Here is a 20,371-nt window from a genome sequence, read left to right on the forward strand (position 1 = left end):
AAAATGTTTTTTGTGTTTACTATACTCCAGCAGGCCGTGATATACGTCTGTTTTTTTTTTTTTTTCCCCCAGTCTATAAATGCGAACTTAAAACAAACGGTAAGGTTATGTAATGATTTTTGCAAATATTTAAAAACAATAATTAACAGTGCAATTCAGGTGAAATTGCAGTGGTAAGTTTCCAGTCTATAATTATTACTATATTGAACGTCTCTAAAAATAATATGTTAAAAGCCTAAAGCAGTAAAATCAATATGTCACTTAAGCGGTAAGAAGAGGGAAATTGTTATGTGTGTTAGGTTGGGAATACTGAATGTGGAATTTTACACTTTCCACGGATTGGTTTTGTGCGGAAACCAAGCAAATATGCACGATCTCGCACAAAAATAATTTAACAACTGGTTCGTCTGAACCAGCCGAATATCACCACTGTGACCAGGAGATCCAACAGCCGTGGTGTCGTGATTTGCCTACAGATTTCTTTATTTACTTACTCTGGTGGAGTTACAGCCATAAGGCCTTCTCTTCCACATCACCAGAAATGCAATACAACTACAACAGAAATTATACATCATCATGCAACTTACACTGGTCAAAAAAAGTTAAGCATAATTAGGCATATAACGGTTTTTATTAATTAAAATAAAATAGATAAATTATAAATGGGTTTCTTGGTTCCACAGAATAAACTTAAAAGTAGAAATACACTATTTGTTAACAATGGACTCAATATGAAATGAAAAAGTTGCATTGTTTGGAAACAACGGAAAAGATAAGGGAAGTTGAATTCATACATCATCAAAGAAAAGGAAATGGTGATTTCAGTACCCTGTTTAATAACGTGTTGGTCCTCCACGAACTCTGAGGCACTCTTGTATGCGACGGGGCATACTCTGTACCAACGCATCTAAGCTCTCCTGAGGCAAATTGTCCCATTCTTCCAAGGCAGCATTCCTGAGTTTTTGAATCGTTAATGGGTGATGTGGACGATTGGAAATGGCTCTCCTGATAAAGCTCCATGCATGCTCTATGCAGTTCATATCCGGTGTGCATGCTGGCCAATCCATTCTTCAGATCCCATGTTCTACCAGATACCACTGCACACTATGAGCACGATGAGGCCGAGCATTATCGTCCTGTAGAGTGAACCCTTCTCCTACAGTCTATGCAAAACCACTTACTATGGGTTGGAGGATGTTGTTCTCATACACGGCAGCAGTCATGTTTCCCTCTATTGAAACCAGTGGTGTGCGGCGGCCAAACGTGACACCTGCCCAAAACAAGATTGAACCACCAAACTGTTGGTGACGTTCCACGGTCATTGAGGGATGATTTCATTCCCCTTTTCGTCTCCATACGCGAATAGAGTTGTTGTCAGGGTGTAGGCCCATTCTCACTTCGTCTGAGAATAAAGTTCTGGTCCATTGGTCTCGTGTCCAATTCTCATGTGCTCTAGCCCATCTTGCACGAGCACCCCTGTGATGTGGACGGAGTGCTGGAGTCTTGAGTGGTCTTCGAGCATACAACCCTATGTCATGAAGTCTATTGTGCACAGTTTGGCTACTTACAACACCAGTGGCTTCGCGCAGGTCATGGCATAGAGTTGTAGCTGAGGCTATAGGGTTCCTACATGCAGATAACCTTACATACCGGTCCTGACCTGGTGTTATTTTGCGTGGACGGCCCTCACGAGGTCGATCTGCTATTGACTGGGTTTCCTGGAACTTTCTCCACAGTCTGGAGACAATACTCTGATTCACATGAAGGATGTTAGCAACATCAACTTGTCTCATGTTTTGTTCCATCAAAGTGATGATTTTGATGCGGTCTGCCATTGTAAGGGTGTTCCGAGCCATTGTACTGCACTATGAAGCAAAAAGACACTGATTGAACTTTGCTCGAATTACAGACTTTGTTTACTGCACTATGAAGCAAAACGACACTGATTGAACTTTGCTCGAATTACAGACTTTGTTTACTAGCCGTGATTTGGACGTTACCTAGTGATGCAGAATAAAACAAATGAAAGAGTTTGAATTGGTAAACATAATACGTGCCACATAAATATCAGGTATTATTGGGTAAACTGGAAATATACTTAACTTTTTTTGACCAGTGTATCATGTCTGGGGAAGATACATAGATCCCAGGGAAGCATAAGGGCTTTCACAGCACACTACGGCAGACCAGTAGCTGCCTCAGACAGGTGGCATCATGGTGAGTCACGATATTTACAGTGCTGTGATAGAGAATGCACCAAGATGTAGTACGCAATTTACTGAACAGATGTCATCGATCTGAAGAGGCTGCAGAATATCAACAGGGAGAGACTGTCACACCTGGATGCTGTAGATGAATCTATAACGGCACCAAGCAGTGAATCACACACTCACAGGAATGGGATCCTAAGGACTCCAACAATCATCTAACAATAAGAAGGTTGACACAATAAACCTCAGGCTGCGATGCAAGCATTTGGGTCCTACTGGAAGGCAGGAGGGACCATGGGAGACATAAATTTGCAGCACATGAAAGAATTTATTTTTGGAAGTGCCATAGGCAAAATGTACCAGCCATCTCGCTCATACCAAAATTAACCCAAATGTTATCATTCTCGCATCAGAAATGGAATTATTCACCTTGCAACTAACACAATCCAGAAGTTTTGTATCACATCTGGAGCTGTCAGCAATCAAACTAAATTTGCAATCAGGGCTGCAGTCACTGCGCAAAATCTTCAAATTTTCGAATGTACATATTATATATGTACATACACACATACTGAGAGGATTAAGTGATCCTGATGTCTTGATAACGCAGCTGCTGTATCATAGCCACAAATTTCAGATTTCACACAGCACTGTCACATTCTTGATATCCAAATTTAGAGCAACTGGCACTGTTGAAGACAAACTATGTAGCAGCTGACCAATACAATGGCCAACCCCTTCCTAGGACTTTTGAATCCAAATATCTTGGAGTTATTTTCGATAGTAAGTTAACATGGAGCAACCATTTGAAATACATTTCTGGAAAAGCTCGTAAAAGATTCTCCCTTCTAAAAAGACTAGCAGGAAAGAAATGGGGGTGCTCTAGGAATACTTTGAACACTAAATACAAAATGTTTATACAGCCAGTGCTGACATACTGCGGAGAAATTTTAATTACTTCACCTTTCATAAACGAAATAGAATATGTTCAAAACCAAGCTCTCAGACTCATTACTGGTGGAATCAAAACAACTCCAATAGATTCTATGAGATTCCTCACTAATATTAACAGCATCAAAATGACAATAGAAGAAAAAGCACTGATTCAATATGAAAAACTTATTAGATTACCAGGAAACAATTGGCATTCATACAGTCCTCTCTGTAGATTGAAAACTCAAAAAAGTTTCATATCCATTGTTCAAGAATTAAAACAGCAAATCAATATCCCGAATTTAAAAGAAAACCTACAAATTAAACCAAACCCTTTAACTCTATTAAATATAGAATATAATCTAAATTTAACAGAAGAAATACTAAAATCAGAAGTAAACACTAAAACACTGAAACAATTGTCTCTAGAGACAATTAATATTAGGTACCCTCCACAAAACTGGCTTCATTTATACACTGACGGATCCTTGATCTCCAGAGAACAAGGTGCCGGAGCAGGTGTTATATGCTGTCTCTTCTCACTTTATAGATCTCTTGGGTATAGAACAACAAGTTTTGATGAAGAAATCATTGCAATAAGTGAAAGTCTCAGGAATCTTCTATGCCACATCAATAAATTTAAAAATGCAGTTATATTGTCAGACTCCAAAGCAGCTATTCTATCAATAGTCTCTAAACACACACTTTCATCTCAAACAGCAGAAATAACTAAAATGCTCTCACAATTAATATCACTCAATAAAAGAATTGTATTCCAATGGATACCATCCCATTGTGGAATCCTGGGAAACGAGAATGCGAATGCTTTAGCAAAGAAGGGCAGCACTGCTACTTACAGACCTGTTACTAAATCTACATATTACTCTGTGAAAAGATTTATTAAATCTACATACTTAGACTTCAACAAACAAAATTTGATAACACAATCTCAAGGGAAAAAATGGAACTCTCTGCATCAAAATCCACAGTTAATTCCCGATTTACCACGCAAATCGTCTGTAGCTGCATTAATTTTGGCAACAGGCCATGATTGTTTGGCCAAACACCTGCATAGAATTGGAATAAATCAGTCCCCTAACTGCCCATTGTGCAACTCAAACCAAGAAATGGATTCGGAACACCTCAAAGTGCTTCAGTGGCTGGCCATGATAATATCTTTGAAAAATATTGGAGTGCAAGAGGTCAAATGACTTTATTGTCAAACGCCTGGCATTAGAAAACAACAACAACATTACTAATTATCAAGAGTCCAAAATGCTGGACCTTGAATGGGTGCCATTTATTGGTATGAAGAATTCGTACTATGGATAACTGGGTGATACCACTGAGAAACGTCATGTGCTGATTTTTGGACTCTTGACAAATGACGCCAAAACCAGTGTTGTTCTTTTTCTGATTTAAGGGTGTATATTTCAACTATAGCACTTAGGCACAAATGGCCCATTGTGCACTCCATGAGCTGGACATCAACTCAGAGGACTTCAATGCGACACCAGCTTTGCGATACTACTGGGTTTAATTCCTGAAATTCCTCAGGAGACATATGTTTCCCGAGATAATGTTGCCTGATTTGGCTTAGACCTAGGCAATCCAGCAAAATGTGAGATGATGACTCAACCTCCATCCCACATTTCCTACAAGTTTGGTCATCATTAAGGCCCAATATGTGTAGGTGTTTATTTAGATGGCAATGTCCAGTCAAAAGTCTGGTTACCCATCTTAGAATTCTGCTTTCCAAGGCCAGGAGTTGTTTAGAGTCAGGCTTTGGTTCTCCAGTAAGAAATTTAGCCTGTCTCAATAGCTGTTGTAGATTTCCAGGCTCTTAGTAATCCTTTCATAAGGTTCTTCTTTAGAGCCTGTTTGATTATGCATTTAGAGATGCCAACGCAAGGTTAAGACCAGAGTTGAGATTTCCTCATTGGTTGCAGTTTTTGACCGAATGCTATGTAATTTGTCTTCAACAGTCCCAGTTGCTTTAAAATCAGAGATGCAACAATGCTGTGTGAAATCGGTCTTCTTGGATGTTGATTGTTGAAATCTGCACCCACATACCCCAGACATAAGAATCACTTCAATCCTTTCCTCTTTTATCTCCAGTTGCCTGAAACATAATTTCAAATTTCTGTGTTAATAACATCTGAATCAGTGGCATAGTCAGACTAATTATTTTGGATGGGCCAGATATGCAGGATTTATAAAGTACCTGGCATTGCCTTGAAACTCATTCTTGGAAGTCTTACTTGATAACATGCAAAATTATGATAAACCATCATGCGAGTCATACCTATACAAACGCTTCATAAGTTGAACTGGAACTGTCGAGATTTCCAAGCAACGAATCTGTTGACCACTGATGATGGGTCCTTCAACAAATTCCAACTTTTCTTCCTCTCGATGGATAAAATTGCTAGATTACAAAGTCTTGTGCTTGACATGGTTGTCCTGGTGTAAGTTTTTATTCATCTTGATGCAGAAAAAGTGATTTCTGCGAATGCAGTTGTGATGGGACAGATCAGTAGGCCTATAATTTGTAAAACTTTGAGTAATTCCTGGAATGCCAAACTCATGTTTATGTTCTTTAGTTTAGAATATAGGTCACACACGTTTTGATTTAATATTCATTATTTCACTAGGGAATACTGTTTCTCTAGAAGTTCCTTGTTTATGTTTAACACAGAATTTGAAGATCCATACAAGTCAGCCAGTTCTCGCAACGTCTTGAAGTTTATGAAATCAGAAGACTTTGGATCACAAACTGATGTTGCTTCACAGAAAACAGAATTTTCTTCAAACTGTCTTTTCATTTCTGATGTCGAGTATATTATAAAAACTTGCTCTCAGCAAAACCTTATCTTATTGCTCTGAATCAGAGCTCTTTACTCTTCAGTGTAGTGCCACCACCATCAGTAACGAAATTGTCTGTTACCAGAGATTGAGGTGGTCGATGATTTCTTTTTTCTTGTGCAGAGACACTGATTCCGAAAACTTGTCATACAAACAGCACTGGAATAAAATTCTTCGAATTTTTCTTCGTTTCGGAGCTTTGAAAAGTTTTCTATCATTGCCTTAATGAGGGACGAACATTTACTAACATCCATTTTTGAAGATTGAGGTACTTCTGATAATGAATTTACAAGAGCAAGAATATCGTCTACATCAAATAAAATAAGGTATCAAATTTTCTAGCTGAGGTAACAATCCAGTAGCTTCCACAGCTTCCTTCTTTTTATTGCTGCCAGACAGTTTTTTTTAGGCCCAACCTAACACAGTTAAATTGTCTCTTGAAAAAATGAACACATTTTTGATTTCTTATCTTAATTCTATCGATTATAATTATTGCTCTGGATCCATCGTTTATTTTTAATGTTGCGTGTTTTCCCTAAAAAGAAAAACTAAAACATTCGCAAATTTTTTGGGTGGGCCTGGACCCACCTGGCCACCTGCTGGCTACGCCACTGATCTGAATCATAACACATTCGTCAAACCTAATTACGGCAATGAATTCCTGAGTAAATGTTGCTCTTACTTGATAAGCTACAGGACTCCTAACCATTAAAAAAAAAAAAGTCACCTTGATCCAAGATGGAGGTCATGTTTCGGAAATACCAGCAAAAGTTGACCCCCTCACCCATTCTTTCATGGGGTGCTCAGATCTTCTCTTCTGTTCTCCGAAATAAAAGAGTATGCTGGAACTTTTAACTCACTCTGTACAAAACACTAGAATGTAAATAGTGCCGAAAACATTTCATTGCTACCACATGAATCAAGTTATGGTACTTCCTAAACTTAAATATAGGCATTAAGTCAATTTCTTATAGAGACACATCAGAAACTGACTTCAGTACTTTGTAGAGTCAGACACCAGCATAAATCAGGCAGTAGTGCATTTGCCTACTCAGATGAAGATTTGATTCTTGCCTGGGCTGACTGCCTAGTTGGAATTTTTCCGAGATTTTCCCCACTAGCAGAAATGTCAGAAATTTAATGATGAATCCTTGGTCTCATCTCTCAGATACCATCTTATCACTAATTCCATCAATTCTAAATAATCTAGCAGTTGATACAGCACCGTTAAATAACCGACAGAAAGTATCAGGACAAAGTTGCAAAGCATTTTATTCTCACACCAATATGTTGTCACAGAATATCCCAAAGTGTGAAGTTGCCAGCAATTCGCGTCAACTCTCGATTCTACAGCCTTGCTTCAGATCATACTAATCTCTCTTTTAAGAGAACAATAAAAACCAAATTTGTGTGTGTCCAAAGTCTGTTTTTTAACAGACAAACATTTTTAAATGTTACTTTAATCCTAAATTTTTATCTTGTTTTCAGATAGTCTTTCTGAGAAAATCAGCATGTACAGATACAGAAATAAAATTTGGAGTTCGCTTACAACACACTGTGCAAATAGTATATATACTACTTGTGGATAGACGTGCGAAATTGTTGCCTACATACAGGTGAATTCCCATCAAGACTCACTTCAAATTTTAATTCCGTATCTGTACCTACATTTCTATGGCCGGGAGGAAAAAGGTCTTAAGTCAATTTTTTGTGGAAATGAGATTTTTATATATTCTGAAAGTGGAAACAATTCTCTACAATCTGGTAAAATGGCTAAAGTCAAATAAGACTCCTGACTGGATTTATAGAGCGTTACCAAATGTCCTAAGTACTTTTTGAATCGAGCACACACAGAATAAAGGACTTAAGAATATTTAATACTTTATTCCTTACAAACCATCACATGCTTACTTTCCATGCTTCCCTATTAAAAAGGTCTAACTTGTATTTTAGCCATTTTATCACATACTGATGCCCTTTCCTTTTAAAACTTCAAGCACCGGGGTAAAGAGTCTTATAATTGTTCAAGACCCATTTTGCATACCTAATAATTTACATTTCTCATTTATTTTGACATGAAAAAGGTCTTATGTTTAATAGTCCCTTATACTCAGTTTGGCTTCTAGTCTTAAAAGGGCTTAAGTGCGGCTATTTTTGGAAATAATCAAGAAAATTGTTAAATTATCAACATTACCTATTTTAGAAGAAATTTAAACAAATAATATCCAAGAAAAATCTCCTAATTAAAAAAACTCTATAATTGACACCAATTTCAATCTTTCTACTGCTTTCCTGAAAAGTATAAAATTTTTACTTAAGACCTTTTTCCTCCTGGTCACAGATTTATATTTACAGCAAATAAATGAAACATAGTCTATAAAAGATCTAATATGTTTTACTTTGCACTTTAACAAAAATTAAAAGACAATAATACTGTATGCAGAAGATCAGAAGGGGATGAAGGAAAATCTAAATTTAAGTATATCGTCAATCTAAATATTGAAAGAAATGAATGTTGTAAAAATAAAAAAGGCTGCAGGTTATTATTGTAAGCATAATGTAAAGGGTGCGAAAATATTTAGTATTTATTTAACCTGGTAGAGATAAGGCCGTCAGGGCTTCTCTGCTCCTCTACAAGGGGATTACAACTACAATATGAAATATAGAAATGACATGAAAACTGTGTACATGGACTTCTTTAATTTTGTACTTTTCCTTAATATAAGAATTCCTTACATATTCCACTGTGCGGAAGGGAACTCCCTTTGCACTGAAACGACTGATAGCTAGTCTGCTGTTATAGAAGTATTTCAGTTGGCAGCAGCTCCCGGGCCAGGCCTCTGATACATCCTTCAATGGGGGTTTTGTAATTATCTTTATGCTTCTGTTACAAGCAGGAGTTAGTGCTATCAATACAGCTGTTGTTGCACACTCCACTCTTTCCAGTGAGGAGCGATATCCCTTGAGCACCATAGTTCCCATGCAGTACTCTACTTGATTTTGATGCCCTTTACAACCCCGATCTTGATTCCCGAAATCTCTCCTCCATATTTTTCAATTTCTTTCCTGGGCTCACGTATCTGTGAATAATAAATCACTATATTTATTATGTGTATAAAGTATATGACGTTTCATTTTAAAAATAATACAAGCATGAAATTTCTACAAATACAAATACTTTTAATTAAGAACAAAATTTGTGTAGAACAAAGTAAGATTTATTACTTTGTTACTAAAAATGCTGTGATTATGTACCTATGCCTAATTCCGTACTCCATCTCCAGCTCTTGCAATATTCGAACATTACAGTTTTATTATTATAGCCATGGCCATTTAAAAACTGGAAGTTTTTCTGTCCTGCCCACAAGACGTGTCTTCCATGCTTCGAAAATTTCCTCAACATCAGGATTTTCTTATATTTAACCCCTGATCACATATTTAACAAATTGGCCATCCCCATGTTAAAACCGGTAACATGTGGAAGAGAATTGCCAGGATCGTCACAGTCTATTGGGAACGACCACTAGATGGAAGTACAGTTGCTTCATGCAATTCAAATGAGAGTTATAACGTGACTTCTTATGCAGTAGCTAGATGGCAGCATAGTGAAATTGATAAAAGTTGTTGCAGTCAAAGCCTATAAAGCTGAACAATCTGTTATATGTGATCTGGGATTTAACTCAACTGCTGACAATATTTCACTGCTGGTGATTATTAAATAGTGAAACTATAGTGAAATGTTACCTGCAGCAAAAACTGAAGTATACGAATATAACCTACCTTTTGCTACAGAATTTAATAACATTTATTTTATATAAACAGTTACTGAGACATTTACACTGTCTCAACCATTTCGTTCTACAATTCATTTGTCTTGGGGATTTGGAACATTTTCAGCATGATTACAAGTGATGTTATGATCAGTCTCATTATCTAGTGGTAAGAGCTTTTGGCTATAATTCATAAGGTCCCGGGTTCGATTCCCAGTGAGAACATATTAATTTTTTCTTAGTAGGATTGTTCCTGTGTTTGTCCATAGTCTGGAATTTAGCAAAGTTTAGATTTAAGACCTCTGCTGATACCCCAACCTCAGAAGTAGGTTACACATATGCCACTACTAGGACAGACCAAAAATAAATGTCGATCAACAACCTGGCGGCATTAGAAAAAAATAAATGTGAAGTTATCTCACCTGTCCCTTCCTTCGTATCTGTGCTTTACGATACTTATTTCGATGCCTCACTCTTGGGTTTCTCATCTCCTTCTTACGATATGGGGTAAGACCCTTGTTCTTGGCAATCTGGTATGTTATTCCTCGCTTTTCTTCTTCTTCTGCTTCTGCCTCCATCTTCTCTTCTTCCATTTCACTGTGCCCTATTGAACAACAAGCGTTTAATCAAAGAGTGGTTGTTACAAACTATCCAGCCATTTTGAAACTATCTCCTTAATATCTTTACTGACCTGGAACAAAATAAGTTAATCAACAGATAATAAATTTATGCATGTATTTCAGTATCAAATACATTCTGAAACAGACCTGAGATTACACACAAAGAACATATTTTATACCTTCGTGTAAAAATCTATTTCATCTGTCCCCACGAAGGGCCAAGGTTGACCAGCCAATTGCCTCACTGTCCACATGCCTCAGCAGAGGTGAACGATCATCCAAACGGGGATAACGTGTATTCAGCACTATCATCTATTATCGCTTGCTTTTGAAACCAGATTTCGCTACCTATAACCCTATCGCATATCCCCAAATTCATTATACTGGCAGTAATTTCATGAGGAAATTCCTTCCAAATAAGGACTCGAACCAATGCTCATTCTGTAACGGAAGTCCAGGCATGATGCCTTAGACCAGTGGTTCCCAGCCTGTGGTCAAGTCAGCGTGTGATTTGAAAGGGGTCCCCCAAACTAAGATGTGTTTTCAAACACTACTTTAATTAAGTTTAACTTTACTATGTTCTCTGATTTTTCTCACTTTATTGGATTTTCTTTATCTCAGACTTTAGAGACATGGAGTTTAATAGGAATGCGACCATATGAGGGACTTCTATTGCCTTGCAAGTCTTGCCTTCTATCTGATACTTTTACTCTTTAAAGGATTAAAGATTTTAAAATTGTTTAATTTCCAGTCTCCAGGGTCTATCTTTAACCATTCACAATAAGATTGAAGCAATGATAAAAAAATTAAACTTGTGGTCTCGCTGAGTTGTCAATCGAGAATATGATTAATTTCTCACTCTCAGTGACTTTCTAGCAACAAATTATGATCTCTCGTCTAATGTTCGAAATATGAAAGAATATCTTGATTCATTAACATTAAAATTAAGGGAACATTTTCCATACAGCAATTGGGAGGGGGGGGGGGAACCTATTACAACACAAAATTTAACGTAATTCGCGTCAACATAGTTATGTGACTGTACAATTTATGCATTGGTCTTTTTAAAGAACAAATATAGAAGTAAATTTAATTTTAAACTAGATTTGTTGTTGTTTAGTAAACTGTCTGAAGACAGATCTGAACCTCACAAGTGATACCAAAAAAGCATCACTTATTAGGCAACTAGGCCAGGAGATAATGGGGTAGGATGACCAGTTCCTTTCCCTCTCCATTGCATACATCGCAGACTAGCTACATATTACACTAGTCAGACTTCAGATGCATACAAACAGTGAACTAGACTTGCGACTTAAAATACCTACAATGGAACCAGACTTCACAAGACTGTCAGCTGTAAGGCAACATCAACCATCCCTTGTGATAAGTCTAAAAAATCGGTTTCATTTTTCATAGCACATGATATAGCATAAAATAATTTTGTGTTTATATATTTTCACTCTATATTTAAAAACTAAAACTTAATATTTCCCCAATTTATGATGGATGCCTAATTCATTAAATTATGCAAATATTTAATGAGTATGGCTATAACATCTTTAATGGCCTAAATTATGCAAAATATTGTAAGGGATCCACCAAAATGAAGTATGAGATTGAAGGAAGTTATGCTAGAGGCTGGGAACCATTGCCTTAAACCACGATGTTATGGTGCAGGCCGAAAACTTATCTGTAAGAATTACCTATTTACTCGTATAATAGACACATTATTTCCATAATTTTTTTATTAAAAATCCAGGGTGTGTATTATATGCGAGGAATAAAAGATGTAGCCCTGTTTAACCTAAAACTGAATACAAATAAAGCAAAAATTAAGTGTACTTTGTGAAGATAACACTACTACTATCCATTTCTCATTTTAAAAGGGATCAATTGTAATAAATTAAGTCTTTTGTTTAAAAATTTAAACATGAGAACTGCATACAACATACGATTATATATTATAAGCACTATAGGTAGCAACTGAAAATGTAATGCATACATGATGCAGGGATTTTTTTCCCCCTTACATATTATTGTAAAAAATTGGGGTAAGTACATTTTGCAATAGGTGTCTATTACGTAAGTAAATAGGTAATTATTGAGAATTTAACAAATACGGTAATTACTGAGAATTTAACATTTCTCCGACCTACTGCATTAAAATTAACATTTTGAGAAGAATTTGTAACACACTTCTTTTTCAGCACTTGATATGACAAAACCTACAGGTACAATGTCTGGGACCTGAATTAAATGCAAATTACAAAGATGTAACATTACCAGAACTCTCCTTGTCAGCTACTATGCTCTCTTCTATTCTTGCAGTTGTGTCCACCATTTCAGTGGGTTCTTCAATTTCACTATCAATTTTGGAAGATTTCTTTTTATCAACAAGGAATCTCAGAATTTTCTGTTTGGTTTTTCTGTAACAAACAAATTTATGTCCAATGGTGAGTATTCTACATTTGATGATAAATTAGTCAATTCTGATTAATTAAGAAATGAAGACATAAATTATAGTACCTATTTAGCATTGCTTGGGGATTAGTTTGTAGAATAAATGCCTTAAACACATGTAGTAATTAGTACTTGTAATTTGGGTTCAAAACAATTACAGTAATTTTTTTCATTATTATTAATATCTCCACGCTAGGCCCCCTGAAATCTTTTAAGATGCAAAAGAGAGTGGTGTGTGAAAAACAATGGGAAGCTACGGCATTTATTCTTCCCAAGAAAAACTGCAGTTCGGGGCAGAAGAAGATATCAGATGATAGACGATTAAGATATGTGGATCATATGCAGAGACTAAGAGGAAGGCAGAAAATAGGAAAGATTGGAGAATGCTGGGTTTGCAGTGAAAGACCTGCCCATGAGCAGAACACTCCTGTATGTATGTATGTATTATTAATAAGGCCCTGGCCTCTGGAAAAAGAACTAAGGAAGAGACTAGTGAAGTGCTTTGTGTACAGTGTAGCATTGTAGTGGGCAGAAACATGGACATAGAAACAGCTACAAGCATTTCAAATGTAGATATGGAGAACAACAAAGCATGTGAAATGGACAGACAAAATAAGAAACAAAGCTGTGCTATAAAGAGTGGGTGAAAAAAGAATAATGCTGAAATTGATCAGGAAGAGAAAAAACTGCTACTGAAGGATGCACTGGAAGGAATGGTGAATGAGAAAAAAGTTGGGGGCAGGAGAAAGTATCAGGTGATAGACAACATTAAGGTATATGGATCATATGTGGAGACCAAGCGGAAAGCGGTAAGATTGGAGAATGCTGAGTTTGCAGTGAAGGACCTTTCCTTAAAAACAGCCAATGAAGGGGATCCCACTACAGCTAAACTGACCTTCTGACATTGTACATTTATTCGTTATGTGAATGCTTTAGTGTATCTGAGAATTAGAATTTCATTCCCAGTATTCACTATAATGTTATTAAAGTGTGGAGAAGATTGGAAGATGAATGTTTTCCTGAGGTTCTTCCATTCACTTAGTCTTACAAATTTTATTCTAACAGCACACTTAATTTCACCTTTCCCCCTCATTTCATATGAGCATTATTGAGCTCATAAAAAAATATGGCATAGGGTGACGTAGAGGTTTTGGCGATATCAAATGGAGATGACCAGCTAGAGGCAACTTTCTTCCTGTAATGGCCATGACTATAGACTAGTGTACATCAGGATGCCTAAGGTGAGACCCAATATCACAGTTGAGGTTTGTCTTTTAATTTGGTGACTGTTGAGGAAACTGCCTTGCACTTGTGGTAGCTCTAAGGCCGAGTGCACACAGAATCAGACACGACATTTTGTCTCAGGATACTTGTCTCCCATTGGTTTCTTATTATGTGGTGCACACAGAATCAGATGCGGCGTGATGGTCGCAAGCAGACACAAGGACACAAAGAGACAACATTGAATGACTGCTTGAAGTTCGTTGCGAGGAGACTGTCTGATAGGTGCAGTGTACTGTGCATGCATTAGTGATGGCTATGATTGCATGCTTTCACTATCTACAAATACTATTGCTGTGTAGTGCACATTATTCATAATGGAGCTCGATGCGGATGAATTAGTTGTTTTACTACAGGAAAGATACGTTCTGTACAATCTTTGAAACAATATCACGACATTAATGTGGTTTCTAAAAATATGTAAGAAATTGCAAATAAGATGAAAGCACCAGGTGAATAATAATAATAATAATAATAATAATAATAATAATAATAATAATAATAATAATAATAATTTGTAGAAGGCCTACTTCTCTATTCTATATTATCACTCATATTTGATTTAATATATTATTTTTCTTTATTGTGAGTCGTGAAGTAGTCATAAACATAGAAAATAATGTCTGTGCACTACATTAGTAATATTTAATTTTAAGACTCTTTCAATCCTATAAATTTTTAGGCACATTAGACATCCTTAGGAAATAATAACCAAATGCAATAAAATTTCTCACATAGACAGTCCTTTTACATTGACGCCATTTTCCAGCCTAGGCCAGTTTTCCAAACCTACACAGCCAGCAAATCAGTTGTTACAAGCAGACCGTGTTATGTTGTCACGAGGCGTTGTAAAGCAAAACGTCGCGTCACACCACACCATATCGTGTTGCATCTGATTCTGTGTGCCCCCAGCCTAAGGTTGCAAATCCACCTGTAGAAATTTATTCATAGCATCCTTCCCTTCTAAGGAGGTTATTGTGTACAACTGAATAATAATACCCCCTCCAAGAAAGAGAAAAATACTAAACACTGCATTCATAAGATTAGTTTTCAGTTAAAATGAAAATAATTTCAACAATACAAATAAAATCATCTCTGCACAGTAATTTTACACAGCCCACTACTGTTTACTACCTTCCCCAGTCACAACTCACTTTGTCTGCTTTTCATCAGTCACATCATTATCAGCAACTGCTACAATATCTTTTCCTTCAGAAATCACCTCCAAGATGGACTGTAGCTGGGGAGCCATTGCCTTATCCACAGGTTCCAACTGTTGAAGTAACTGTCGGTACTGATACAGCCTTCGAACAACTGGATGTGAATGGACTGGTATGTGTTTAGCTTTCAGTAGAAGATAGAATGCGATGTTCGTGGAATAACTGCAAAAAACAATTGATACTGTGTTATGGACTGAGCTAAGTACAAGATCAAAACATGTAAATCTATATCTAACCTATTACATCAGAAAATTTGCAAAACAGTTCTACAATTATTTCCAGATGGGAAACAGTTTCCATAACAGACAATGAAATAAGCAACGTTTTCACTTTGTGTTCTCTCTCTCTTGTTCTTTTCTTACAAGCTCACTCATTTTTGCACTGATGGCAGCAAGCACATTAACTTCAATGTAAAACATGTTACAATTTCCTAAAAATACAGTTACTTTCAAAATAAATTGTGTCACACAATATTTTAACTACATAAAGATTAAAACTTTTGATCTTACAGAATTTACCTGTTATGGTAACAATTGTTATTAGAGGAGAAAAATTTGCTCTGGCGCCAGGGATCAAACTCGAGTCCTTGGTTGTACATACCAAGTGCTCTAACCACTGAGCTATACTGAACTTCAATCCACAGCACCGGATCGAATCCCTCTCCTCTAGTGTTTTCCATTTGTGGCCTTACTCCATGTTCGACATATTATGTTGACATAATACTGTATTATATTAAGTCAACTGCCATTATACAAGGAGCACACTCATCTGAATGTCGAACATGGAATAAGGCCACAAAGGGAAAACATCAGAGGAAAGGGATTCGATCCAGTGCTGTGGATTGAACTTCAGCGTAGCTCAGTGGTTAGAGCACTTGGTATTATTATAACTGGTTCAGAACCTTTGAATAATTTCATATTATAATTTTTACTATATTATTCACTTTAAAAACTATTCAAAATAATTTGATAGCTGGCTGTATCAACATAATGCACCTTGAATATTAAATGTGTTTTTAATTCCATTTGCTGAGTGTGCATAATTGAAGAACTCCCCAGAAGAAGGATGTAAACTAAAATTCTTGAAACATGTGATGTCCATGGAAAAAGTAATTTTAAAGCATTTATTTATAACAATAAATTATTGCATTCAATGGGCTGAATAAACCTGTATCCTTCATTAGTCAAATGTTGTGATAGTAAATACAGGTCTAATGAAATATGTCTCTGAAATTATTTTCCTTTCTCCTGAAACATCCTCTGTTGGTTACATCCTTATTCGGGGAGGTCTTCAATTTTGCAATAAACTGAAAACCAATAGTGATATAAATATCACCTTATTTGGGGAGGTCTTCAATTTTGCAATAAACTGAAAACCAATAGTGATATAAATATCACCTTTATCTTATACCATAGTTTATCAGCACAATTATGTTGCTCTTTTGTATATTTGTTTCAATCATGTTCACAAATTTTCAGATTCACTTGCATATACTACTATACATTTACTAAGCTATAGCAATCAATCAACAGTAGATTTTGGGTATTCTGCTGCGTGAATATAGGCCCCATGCCATGCTTAATGGCCCAATAGAGTAGGTGACACTTCATGTCGTACCATCTTGCTCTGATGCTGGAACCTGTATGCAGTTCTGTTAAGTTCCAACACACTAAAAAAAAACCCAAAAATATACTTATGATCGCTATCACTGTGAAAACTTAAGAACTCATACAGCAATCTATATCTGAAACAGCTTCTGCATTTATTATGAATTTAGACTGCACACATTTCACCATAAATCGAGACTACATGTCGAAGGAATGTCTAAGAGAGGTTACCCAATTTAATTTTGAAATATCATACAACAGGAAAACGGAGCCAAGAATACTGATGGCTGGACATTGAGTCCAGAACAGGCCACTTGGCCCTCAACTGTTTGGTGATAATGATGATATTTCGCCTTGGTACTCGGCCCAGGCTTGGCCATTTTGCTTTCACTGTGCTATGGTGTCAACTAATTTGAAATGTCAGATCTACGAGTATAAACGTGTTCATCCATATTCAAATGCTATATTCAATGTAGTGTCATAAATTGTTATTGGCTATTATTTATTATGAAAGATATCATATGGGATTTGAAAAGTGGTCAAGATCTAGAATTCAAGATGTAATATACTTTATCCTGGAAGGCGCTATATACAAGGATCATCCAGAAAGTAGAAAATATGTGGCTATAAAAATAAAAAGCAGAGTAAAAACTCAATAAAAACTTGAGCATTTACTACATAACCTTAATTATATTTTTACATAGTCACCATTGTGATTTAAACACTTATTGGTAGCGCAACACTAGTTTTTGGATGCCTTCATAATAGGTGTCTGCTGCCAGTTCTTTCAATCAATTTGTGACAGATTCTTTTACAGTTTCACTACTTCCGAAATGGTTGCCATTAGAGAAATTTTCCATTTTTGGGAATAATTGAAAATCACTGGAGTCCAGATTAGGAATGTATCCTCAACGCTAAAAAATTTGATCTAAATGAGGGGTTGGAAAGCAATGGTGGATCGTTAATGTTTAGGTGAGGGGTTTATAATTATAATCTCCACCGAAGCCACGAATCAACGATCAGTCATACAGAATAGCTGTATGTAACGATCCCAACAGTAGGTTTTTTCTCTTCTTTCCTTCCTTCCACCTGAAGACGAAGGTAGAACCACTCTTCGAAACGCTGTGTCTTAATTTTTGATTGTGACAACCAGCAATGGAAAAAGTCCAAACCCCTCACCTAAACATTAGCTCAAAAATTTATCTGGTGAACTCTGAAACGGGGTTTAAGTTGTTGCAGCAGAGTGTGGGCATGTATTATCATGGATGACAACACCACCATTTAAAAGACTACATTGTTTGTTTTGGATCACACATTAGAACCATTTCAATATTATGCACTTATTGTTCCCCTCTCAGCATAGTGTCGATGAGGAAGCCTTTCTGGTCTCTAAACATGTTTGTCATTACTTTCTGTGCAAACAACGTTTGCTTGAACTTTGTTTAGAAAATGTTAAATGCCACTCCTTGATTAGAATTGCTCTTCCTTTCGCACATATTGACAGATATATGTAAAGGTCATTCTCATTTGATTTATTTTTGTTTTCTTCTCACAATTATCATGGGACTTGCCTGAAACAAACTTTTGTAAAGTTTTTTTCCTAATGGTAGGTACTTGACTGTTCGTCATTCACCCATATGAAGCCAATATGTAGACTAATTTACCAATAAAGTCGTCCAGGGTATGCCATAGGAGGCTGGACTATGCTACACCTGGACCTTTGATGAGATACCACAGAGGAAATGGAGATCTCAGAGAAAACTCGGGCTTGCCCAAGACAGGTTATAATCAGGATATGATGGGGACCAAACCCGGCCGGATTCACAGGATTATAAGTCCAGTGTAAGTCCAGTGCTCTAATCACTAGACCAGCGTGGCAACTATGAAAGAAGAGACCTAGATAACTGAGGAAACAAATATTTCAGTCCAAAAAGAGTCAAGAGCTAGTCCTTACCAATTTCGTTCACTTTCTACTTCAGTTCTTGTTACAAGTGAAGGACATCCAGAATCAACCATCATGGTGAACATTCGATCTTCCTTAATCGAACATTAAACACCATTTTCTCACATTTACTTGATTTATAAGTCATTACCATACATTTCCACGATTTACCTAGAGATCAAACATTTGGAAACTGAATCACATTTCGAACTATGCACTTGGCAGGATTTATAATTTTATCAGTAATTATTTCAAATGCTCTGTAAAATAGTAACAATGAACTACTGTCACTAACACACCAGAGAATTAGTTAACATTGAATTGATGATGGTAGTTCAATTGCACAACAAATGTTATGTACAAATATACTAGAAACCTATGTTTTATATATTGGTACATGAAATATCACAAGTCCAAAACTAATATGATTTATGATTAGTGAATAATTTGTGTTCAAAATGCAATTGGTTTCCATACAGGAAATTTTTAAATAGTATTCCATGATGCTAGGCAAAAATTTGTCAATATGGTACTGATTTGTGTTATACTTCATAACAATCTGAATAATATAAGTTGTGAGAATTTGCATAGAAAGAGTATTATGCTTGATTGCACGTCCAACAAGCACTTACTTCAGCAAAAGGTGGTACTTGGTGGTAATATAACTGTCTGCAGATGATGCAGGTATTTTTTTCTCTTTAATAAGTTTCACAATGGGTTCAATCTTCTTCTGGAGCTCAGTCATGTTCGCTGTAAACAAGATATGTTCCATGTACATACAGAAATAAAGATTTGTACATGCGCCATTAATCAAACAGCTAGTGTGTTCGGTTTTCATGCTGGTGACCAAAGTTCAGATAAAGGAGTCAAAGTGAAATTTATTACATTGGGGCATATTTTTTTTCAGGGACTATGGTTTTTACTGACATTATTCCTACATTTATCCATTCACTATCATCCAAAAAACTAAATATATTGGCAATGTCTTATTGCCAATCTGATGTGCCTAATAAGATATGATCAACAACAGACATGAAAAATTATCCCCACAAGAAAGCAACTTGTCAACTTCGTCTATTGAAGTTAAGTGACGTAAGTTTTTATAGCTAAATAATTCCAAGTTTTTTCAGTAATCACAAAAATAGTTAAAACTCCTGAATGTTTAAGAATGGAGATATATATCTAGAATAATTACGAATACTGACAAAAATTATCTCCAAGCACAGAAATAAAGACAACTGAGGTGTGTTACATATCACTAATGTGCTGCTACTAGTGCCAGTAATTGTCATTAGGATTTAAACACTTACATTTGAATTCTTCAATCAGACTGAAAAATTCTGGTGATTCTTTCTCCAGAAGGGCCAGCTTCTGTCTCTTACTCAGTTTGCTGATGTCCGTCTTTATAACTTCGTCTTCTATTTCTTTTTCCTTCTGAACAGTTTTCTGTAAGTTAATAGGAA

General features: G+C 36.2%; 1 protein-coding gene across 2 annotated transcripts in view; it reads right to left on the reverse strand.

Annotated features, from left to right (window-relative positions):
- Nucleotides 1-612: 612 nt before the first annotated feature.
- Nucleotides 613-20,371, reverse strand: part of Sas10 (UTP3 small subunit processome component Sas10) — a 45,576-nt gene continuing 25,817 nt past the window's right edge. The window contains exons 5-11 of one of the 2 annotated variants that reach the window (XR_011335551.1): nt 20,219-20,354; nt 19,541-19,658; nt 15,294-15,521; nt 12,682-12,824; nt 10,201-10,382; nt 8,745-9,088; nt 613-2,239 (exon numbers count right to left, since the gene is read on the reverse strand). Coding sequence is in view for 1 of the 2 variants with exons in the window: in XM_069843269.1 (XP_069699370.1) it covers nt 8,999-9,088; nt 10,201-10,382; nt 12,682-12,824; nt 15,294-15,521; nt 19,541-19,658; nt 20,219-20,354 (897 nt within the window). In the remaining variant the exon portion in view is untranslated. Of the gene's footprint in view, nt 2,240-7,856; nt 9,089-10,200; nt 10,383-12,681; nt 12,825-15,293; nt 15,522-19,540; nt 19,659-20,218; nt 20,355-20,371 lie in introns of those variants that run through there. The other variant, XM_069843269.1, reaches the window with a different exon arrangement.

The sequence above is a fragment of the Periplaneta americana genome, chromosome 13, assembly GCF_040183065.1.
Source record: "Periplaneta americana isolate PAMFEO1 chromosome 13, P.americana_PAMFEO1_priV1, whole genome shotgun sequence".
Taxonomy (NCBI): Eukaryota; Metazoa; Arthropoda; class Insecta; order Blattodea; family Blattidae; genus Periplaneta; species Periplaneta americana.